This window comes from Echinops telfairi, unplaced genomic scaffold, assembly GCF_000313985.2.
Source record: "Echinops telfairi isolate 266 unplaced genomic scaffold, ASM31398v2 ScPeMD7_9;HRSCAF=40, whole genome shotgun sequence".
Lineage (NCBI taxonomy): Eukaryota > Metazoa > Chordata > Mammalia > Afrosoricida > Tenrecidae > Echinops > Echinops telfairi.
The window spans coordinates 80283685-80293259 of NW_022103906.1; the positions used below are offsets into that span (position 1 = coordinate 80283685).

The window sequence follows — 9575 nt, forward strand, 5'->3', positions numbered from 1 at the left end:
TGGTGCAGCAGGTCCAGCGATTTCTGCGCAGCAGCCCTGGGGGGCCGCTCCTTACCTGCACGGACCGTGGCCTTGACTCCTCGTGGATCTCGCGGAGGTTCTCTGCTTGTCTTTTGGGATCGCCCTATGTCGGGTGCACGTGAAGTGGGGCAGGTTGGCTGGCAGCCTGGCCGTCTGTATGCCTTTTAGGGAAGACCATTTTCCTGCGGGAGGATGAGAAACCTAGGTCAGTACTCAAAGTCCACGCCAATGGCTGCACACGACGACCCCAGTCGCTGTGCACCTGGCAGCCTCCCACACGGAGGGTCGCAGTCACCGGGTACCTGTGTCACACTGAATGGCTCTGTTCTCTGCTTCGTGCTGCTTCCAAATCAGGGGGTCAGACAGGGCCGGGACGAACGCCTAGAGAGAAGGGGACACGCCTGAGGATCCGGGTGCGGTTTGAAGACGACGCTTTTAAAATCTGCCCGGAAAAAAAAAATTAAAAAAAATAAAATCTGCCCGGAAGCATCCACGTCTGGCCTCTCGAGACGCCGCCCCCTCCCCGCCAACCCAGAAGACCCGTGAAGGCTGTCAACGCGCAGATCGGTGGGGAGGGGGACATCGAAGAGGACATCGCTCACGCATCCCGTCAGCGTTCCACCACGGTGTCGTTGTCAGTAGACACACTTGCTGATGGCACCGCGTGCCATCCCTGAGCGACTTCCTGTCCTCAGAGAGCGCTCTGTCGGGCAGAGCTGACGCGAAGCAGGCCCGCAGAGGCAGCTCAGGGTACTCCAGGTCCCAGCCGGGGAGCAAGCAAGTCCCCCTGGAAGCTAGCCACTGGTTTGACGCCCCATGAGCACGTGTTGGAGGGTAAAAAAGTCCCGATTTTTGGAAAGAATGCACAAGCTAGGGAACATATGGACCAAATTTTTCATCAAGAACCCTCACCCCTCCCCTCCGTCAATGGTGTCCCGCTTTAAATCTGGTCGCCTTGCAGTGTAAAGGGCAGAGAAGCACACGGGTGGCTGAGGGGCCGCTTCTCTCCTTTGTCCCCCAGGGCTGGGCCCCCAAATGCTAGTAACCCATTAGGGAAGCAATGGGATCGCCGCCAACGTCCTGCTTGGTGAGGTTCACCCTCCAGCGACAACAACCTGCTTGGCCTCACTGTCTGGCTTGGTTTTCCAGGAGAAGCAACATAAACCACTGCTCTCTTCAGAGGTAGGCACTTTTTTTATTTTTATTTTATTACTATCAGGTGAAACCTTCCATCCTTCATCACGCAATGTCGACGCCGGGATTGGCAGGGTAAAAGCCTTAAACCTCACAGCGCAACGGTCAGTTCTGGGCAGCCTTCCCTGACCTCCTCATTGAATCTGGCGCCCGAGAGGGAGGCCCCTGCGCTGCCTGCACTGCCTGCGCCCCGCACCGGCCACCTCCACATTTCTCGCCCTCCTGAACTTCAAGTACATGCCCTGATGGCATGGCGGTTATGCGTTGGGCTCCGATCCTCAAGGTCAGCAGTTTGAGGCGACCGCCAGCGGCTCTCCAGGAGAATTCTGCTCCTGTAAAGACTTGCAGACTGGGGGGCTGCCCTACCCTCCCGTCCCGCAGGGTCGCTGCGCCGGCATGGACTCGATGGCGATGGCGGTGAGTTTGCTGTGGTTTTGTACTTCAAGGTTGCTGAATGTGAGCGAGTGGATGAATGGAGGGCGGAACACACGCACACGTGTGCTGTGTTTGCTATAAATTCTCCAGCAGTCGAAATTACTTTGGGTTCCTGTTTTAAAGGCAGGGGGAATGCTCTTAGGGTTGTTGTTGTTTTCATGAATGGAGACTATAGGACTTCTAAAACGACTCGTACAGTAGAACCGCCCCAAAGGGTTCCTAAGGCTATAAACCTCCGCTAAAGCAGGCTGCAGCCTTCTCCCCTGGAACAGCTGGTGGGTTCAAACAGGCCAACCTTTTCGTTAGCAGGCAAGTGCTTCAATGGTGGCCCCGCCAAGACTGCTAGGACTTGTATTTCTTGGTGCTTGTAGCCAGAACCCAGTTCTGGTCAATGAGACCAAAGGGGGAGTTTAGGATGTGCATCCTGGTAAAAGCAACAGGTTAGCGAAGTCCTACAGAGCCTTCTTTCTGCATTGAACACAGCCGGAATACCTAGACCTGTGAGCAATCGCCGTGTAAATCAGCAGATGGAGGGGCGAGTGGAAACCATTAGGAATAGCAGAGCAGAAAATCAGCAGGAAAAACCTAGGTCGCTGGTGACATTGTCACGCTGCCGGAGTCCACCATGAGACCACCTGCCTCTGGCTGGCACGTTGAATAAACGGACAAATGGCCTTACAGCCACACTGACCTAAAAGCAATCCTGCTACAAATCTAGCTCCAAATCAATTCTCTAGACTCCCTTCCACTCAAAGGCGCCAGGTTTAAAAATGCAGCAATGCCACTCAAGGGACCCGTCCTAAATACAACCTTGGAGCTTTGGCGCCGACAGTGAAGATGGTGGCCCAACTCTTCACATGATCTTTATTTTAAAAGTAAAATAGGGAGGCAGCAGTCGGTGTAAGATAGGGAAACCTTAATCATTTATCATTTATCAAGGGGTCACGAGGGTGGAAGGGAGGAAGGAGGGAAGGAAAAAAGAGGAGCTGATAGCAAGTGCTTAAATAGAAAATAGCTGTTTAGAACAGTGATTCTCAACCTGTGGGTCTCAACCCCTTTGGGGGTCAAACGACCCTTTCACTGGTGTCACCTAAGACCATCTGAAAACACATATTTCCAATGGTCTTAGGAACCGAGACACTGCTCCTCTACCTGTCTCCAGGTGGGTCTACCCACATGCAGACACACCCAAGACAAAATTCCATTTATTTGTTGGTAAGTAGAAATAAATATTTCACAATATATAATTATATATTGTTTTTGTGATTCATCACTATACTTTAATCTTGTTCAATTTGTGACAATGAAAATACATCCTGCCTATCAAATATTTACATGATGATTCATAACAGTATCAAAGTGACAGTTATGAAGTAGCAACGGCTATAATATTATGGTTGGGGGGGGTCACCACAATGTGAGGAACTGTAAAGGGTTGCAGCATTTGGAAAGTTGAGAACCACTGGTTTAGAAAATGATTATGGCAACATAGGTACAAATATACTTGATATAATTGATGCATGGAATGTTACAAGAGTGGTAAGAGCCCCCCAATTAAATGATTTTTAAACATAAATGAATGAAGTGAAACTCGGTACCGTTTTATTTGTGTCCTGTAAGTAAGACGCAAAACGCCCTTGCTTTGTGGTTCTCAGCCCTCTAGCTGAAATGACTTTTTCCAGAATTCTCTGCTGGAGAGGCTGTGCAACATTTTCAACCCATTTTTTATGTAGGATGTCTCTTCTTCGTTCATTAGACAAATCCAGGTGCTGTAAATATGTGTCTAATTTCTGTTGAAGTGATCAAAAAGAGAAAGTAAATTGTTATTAAAATCTCCATTGGCAATCATTAGAAAAGCTGGGGGAGTGCTTCTTCCCACACCTCAGTTCTCATCCGCCTTCAGGGGGCAGAGCCTGGCATACAATAATGGAGGAACAGGAGGAAGTGCACACAGAGACCCTGAGAGCCTGGAAGCCAGAGGACTCATGAAAAGTTCTGAACCACAATCAGGCCTTCAGATTAAACCACATGAAAACATCTCCAACTCATGAACTTCTCCCTTGTTCAGTATTTGAAAGGATTCCCTGGTCACCCTCACCCCAGCTCCCCTTCTATATTTCTACCCTCACCATCAGAAAATTCTGTGAAAAAACTGGCAGAGGAGAAAAGAGTCCTAGACCCCTCCAAGCTAGGAAGAGAAGCTATGAAAAGGAGGTAACCCTGCCTCCTTGCTCTGCTGCCCCAATAAGACGGTGTGAGTTTCTGGTCAATCACAAGACAAATGTTCCTGACACCAAAGGTCATTCCCTCCCCCTGCAATGAACCCCGCCCGTTTATTCATCCCGTCATGATATCAGGGCTGGTGGGTCCTTGTCCTTAAATATGAATCTGTTTCTGATGGCTTCACATGATTCTCCTCACAGAGAAGAGATGTGGAAGCAGAAAGAAGAGAGACAAGTTGTAATGGGGAGGAGTTTCTCTTTGGTACTAGGACGAAGAGGAGCATCTATAACAGCTGTCTCTCAGATTCCTGAAGGATCGAGCAAGGAGGGATTGAGCAGGAGGACGTGGGCCTGTTGGTGATCCTGCACTGGGGTGGGACCTCAGATCCATAGAGTACAAAACCAAAGCAGAGAAGCCTCCCCCTCCCACAAAACAAAGCACCCTGACAGGGCAACCAGCTCTGCCTATTGCACTGCGGGCCCGACTTGTGCCCACCGGGAAGATCCTTAGAACGCACCTTCTGTGGTCAGCTCTTACCTTCACAACATAGTTTTCTCTAAGTAATATTACATGTACAGCTCGGTCAACGTCTTCTCTAGCTAATGCCTAAAATGACAAGTGAAAATTAGGATGCCAATCCTGAAGAAATCGAAATGGCAAAACTCATTTTTTTACAATTCTTTTACAAACGGTGTTCTATAAACCCAAGGCCTGTGGCTCCAGACATAGTGTACGACTTGTGATCCTGGAGCATGTCCAGAAGGGTCCCCCACCTGCCCACCCCCATGTCCAACAATGACCGACTCCAGTTCGACCTTATTGCATCGGAATCCCCTGCCCCCAGCCCATCCCCCTATTTTGAAGCAACTATCCTCAAGTCATATTACTCGATCACGTTTTTGAAATGCCAAAACTGCTCATTAAAGGGGGCTTCTATAAAGTGAATCTTCTTTTTGGACCTTCAGTAGGCATTTTCTAGGCCCTTGTGGTTTCTTGTCTTTTGCTAGATTTCTTTGCAAATTGAAAGATAGGAAATTAAACCTCGTTCAATTGGGCCAGCGTCATAGAGGTGGTCAGTGGCAGTTAGTGGCCTTGACCATAGTGTCCCAGACCTAGGGACTTGCTGTGTCCATTCTGAGTCTGGAAACAGCTTATGCGTTTTCCACTCTCATTTTCAGGTTTTTTCAACCGGGTCATCAAAAGTTATCTTTAAGTTTTATTCTAGTAGGACTAAATAGAAACAAATGTGGGTGGGGACTAGAAATCCAGAATCTAGAAGAGAAATAACATTATTTAAGAAAATTATTTCTAGTGCAGAATGATATAGGCTCTTTAAAAAAAATCATTTTATTGAGGGGTCTTACAGCTCTTATAACAATCCATACACCAGTTGTATCAAATACATTTGTACATAGGTTGTCTTCATCATTTTCAAAACATTTTCTTTCTGCTTGAGCCCTTGGTATCAGCTCCCCTTTTTCCCTCCCCCAGCCTCCCACCCTCGTGAACCCCTGATATATTATAAATTATTATTTTCATATCTTATCCCATCCACTGTCTCCTTTCACCACGTTTCTGTTGTTTGTTCATCCCCCTGGGGGGGGGTTATATGTAGATCATAGTTTCCTGTCTCTCCCCCTTCTCCCCCCACCTTCCCCCTACCCTCATGGTATCACTATTCCCGTCACTGTTCCTGAGGGGTTTATCTGTCCTGGATTCTGTGTGTCAAGAGCTCTTATCTGTACCAGTGTAGTGCTCCCCCATCTAACCAGATATGTAAGGTCGAGCTGGACTCATGATAGTGGGGGGAGGAAGCATTAAAGAACTAGAGGAATGTTGTGTGCTCCGCCGGTACTATGCTGTACCCTGGCTGTGAGGGAATGTCCGATTGTCTACAGATGGCCTTTGGGTCTCCACTCCGACCCCCTTCATTTGCATCAATATATTTGTTGGTAAAAAAAACCCAAAAAACTCTAAACTCTTCTTAAGATTATAAACAAGAGGGTCCCCATGTAGATTAATCCCTCTGACCATGGCCCAGGATTGCAAATTGCCTCACTATCAGACAGTGTATTGGGAAGTAGACTACTACAGATGTGGTGAACATTTAACACCTTATCATTCGTTCTCCCTTGTGACCCATTTGAAATTTGTTCTAGTTTTTATTATTTTCTGATATCTTTTTAATTGAGGCTTTCCTCTGTTTTATTTGGTTATTGTTTTGGGGTTTTTCGGCTTTTGTATGCTTTTCTTTATGTGACATCCTGGGTAGGTCAGTCTGTAGAGACAGTCACTGGATTAAGAGTTCCTTGGGGCCAGGGGGCAGACAATAGAAAAGTGGGTGATGTGGGTGAAGAGAGACATCGGTCAGTAGAAAGCATGAAAAATAATAATTTATAAAATTATCCAGGGTTCGTTGGGGGGGGGGCAGGAAGGGGGGGGGGGAGCTGATGCCAAGGGCTCAAGTAGAAAGAAAATGTTTTGAGAATGATGATGGCAACAAATGTACAAATGTGCTCGACACAATGTCTGGATGGATGGATGGATTGTGCTAAGAGCTGTACGAGCCCCCAATAAAATGATTTTAAAAAAATTCCTTGGGGTTATGACCAAGGAGGTTGAGGGGAAAGGGGGACAAGACAGAAGAAAGCGTTTTAAAGTGGACTGTGGTGATGATTGCACACCTTTGTTTAATATGTTTAAAGCATTGCATTGTATGATTTGTGAATTCTGTCAATAAAACGTTACTTAAAATGTAAGAGCAGACTATATAACCCAAATTCTGCTTTGAAGCTTGTCATACATATTGACAAGTTCTATCATTCAGTGGTTTTCGGTGAAAGCACAGTGCAGACTGAGGATAAGCCATCATCGGTTTGGAGAAGGTGGAACTTCACACTCGGCCAAGCATCTGGAGGAATCACTGTTTGAGTCCTTCTATGGCACTGTTGGCACATGGTCTATACTTCCAGTCATGTCGATCTTAAAATAACCTTTGGACGACAAAGTTTTTATCACTGATATCTCCTTCTTTATGATTTTACCCCCCAAAATAAATTAAATTTTAAGGATTGGTAGCAGTGTTTTAATATATCATTTGGCCAGCTTTTCAGAAGTGTTAGCAACAATATAGTGGTGATTAGCATTCGTGAACATCCATCGATCTTTCTGAAAATTCTCCTTCTGATATGGGGGATGGTTTCAAGAGCAGGTTGTCGGCTTTCCATTCAGCGCTGGGACGCGTTTTGTTCCATCTCATTCACCACAACCCCTCGGTGTCCCTCTTCTCCCCCCGTGGGTCTCCTGTTTCCACTTCCCCTTCTCAGCTTTGTCATTGGGTGATGCTGCTCTGTTGAGCTCACGTGGTTGATTGTTCTGAACTATCAAGCTCACCACTGTTCTCCTGATACAGCTGTCTATTGTTCAGCTGCAAATCTGAGCCAGGGGGCTGAGTTAATTTCTTTCCAGACCTAAAGGATAACCCAGGGCCGCCTTCTGGAAGGTTCCACCAGCCTCTATCCAACCAGTAAGCCTGTTGTCTACGATGATTGTAAGCTTTGTTCCACATTTTTCTCCGCTCCACCTAGCATCGTCTAATGTGATCCCTTTCAGAGCAGGTGGAAGTGGCAGCTGCTCACGACCTGGTTCTCCTGCTGAGCTGCTCTTCACGAGATCCATTAGGCCTGAGGTTCTCAACCTGTGGGCCACGACCCCTTTGGGGGGTGAACGACCCTTTCACAGGGGTCGCCTGATTCATAACGGTAGCAAAGTTACAGTGATGAAGTAGCAATGAAATTAATTTTATGGTTGGGGAGTCACCATAACATGAAACACTGTATTAAAGGGTCTCGGCGTTAGGAAGATTGAGAACCACTGCATTAGTCCATCGGACTAATTGTTTCCAAGTGTCTTTCGATTGTCATCTCTCTTCTTTCTTCCGGACAGAAGGAAACCAATGGTCGCACCTTAGATGGTTGCTCATTAGCGTTGAAGACTCGTTAGTTGGATTCACCAACATTGGCTGGAAAACCTTCTTGTTGAGGACTGAGTTATGCCAATTGACCTTGGCTGTCATCTGACCATGGTCCTGTGTACTAAGCTGAGGGACTGGATGAGAATGTAATACAGCTAAATTATCCATGCTCATAGTTACGGGTCCAGAAAGCAGACTCTTGGTGGTGGGGGGCGGGGGAGACTCTCACAGTTATGAGATAAAAATAAGTCTCCATATACATTCTCATGACTGGACACAGTCCCCCAATCGCCCCCCCCCCAATAAAAGAAGGGTCCTAGAGGAGCTGCCACGTAAGAGGAATCATTTCCGGGTCCGGCTACTTCACGATGCCTAAAGGTTATCCGTAGAGAAAAGCAATCAGGTTCTATAGCCAATCCACTGCAAATGTAGCCAACTCTGCTTTGACACCTCTTGCTGATACTGATCAGCAATAGCTGCCCCTGGGGAAGGCTGGGGTGGTGGTGGTTTGAAGTCAACTAGCACTAAGTCAAGACTACGACTCACCTCTCTGCTGGTTTATGATGTTACCCGCTTATATATATACCTATTAACTATGTACTATGTTAGCTGTATGACATACAAAGATCTGTAAGCCCCATTTTATTTATATATATATGTATGTATGTATGTATGTGTATATATATATATACACACCCATTGGAAAATACATTCTCTCAGTCCTGACGTGGGATGAAGAGACCCTATGCCCCGCTGTCTGTCTGTCCTGTCTGTCCGTCCTTGATATTTTCCACAATCGCCAAGTCGCTCCTAAAAACCTATTTGACTGTTGGGGACCCCCTCACCCCGACAGTTCTGAGCCCCCAGATCTAGTGACTCATTCCCTCAAGGTATGTGATTATAGCTACGATATTTTCATAATAATGCCCTTGTATCCACCACCCTATTCCTGGATACGGTTGCAACAAATATCCTCTGTCAAATATATACGTGATAAATCTGCATGTATATACACATGCACAGACAGACATAGAGAGATACTCCTACACCATGTCAGCCTGCATGTCCGCGCTTGCACCAACTGGTTATTGCACAATTGTGAATATAACAGTATTCCGTTCTGCTGCCTCTACCTACATAATATCAAGAATTGCACGGCAAAATAAATTTCCTAAAACTTTTCCTTTCCACTGAAGCAAATGATGGGATCCTGTCAAGCAATGTGGCCTGACGAGATCAGCGCTCTACTAGATCCTCAAGTATCAGGAAGCCACCAATATCAGCAACCACGGCCTCAGCCCAACAGGAAAGTGAAGATAATGGCATTTCTGCACCGTCTCGTCTCGAGGCCCCTCCTCAGTGTTTGGCACTCTGCCAGTCCTGAACCTCAGGGAGGTTCAAGAAATATCTCAGAACGGCGTGTTATTTTACCTCCATTAAATACACTGCCTTGGGATCGGGCCATTCTTTCAATTTTTCTGCCCCGAAATGGTCCCCATAGTTGGCCGTGCTCGTGGCAGCCATGGGTAACAATCTGCTGAGAGAGAGTGAGAGGGTTTAGTCGATGGGGACGGTGGGCACCGAGAGGGCCTCTGTGCCCCCCCCCACAAACTGCTTACTGCCCTTCTTTGACCCCCCGTGGTCCGAGTGGTTACAAGTTGTGCTGTGACCCAAAAGGCAAAGAGGGGGTTTCAGCCTCGGAAACCCACAGGGATGGACCCCGGGCATC

General features: G+C 47.1%; 1 protein-coding gene across 1 annotated transcript in view; it reads right to left on the reverse strand.

Moving 5' to 3' along the window:
* FAM228A (family with sequence similarity 228 member A) overlaps nucleotides 1-9370 on the reverse strand; it is a 13643-nt gene extending 4273 nt beyond the window's left edge. The window contains exons 1-5 of the mRNA XM_013004277.2: nucleotides 9278-9370; nucleotides 4411-4479; nucleotides 3249-3440; nucleotides 324-402; nucleotides 56-203 (exon numbers count right to left, since the gene is read on the reverse strand). Of these exons, the coding sequence (XP_012859731.2) occupies nucleotides 56-203; nucleotides 324-402; nucleotides 3249-3440; nucleotides 4411-4479; nucleotides 9278-9370 (581 nt within the window). The remainder of the gene's footprint in view (nucleotides 1-55; nucleotides 204-323; nucleotides 403-3248; nucleotides 3441-4410; nucleotides 4480-9277) is intronic.
* Nucleotides 9371-9575: the final 205 nt, after the last annotated feature.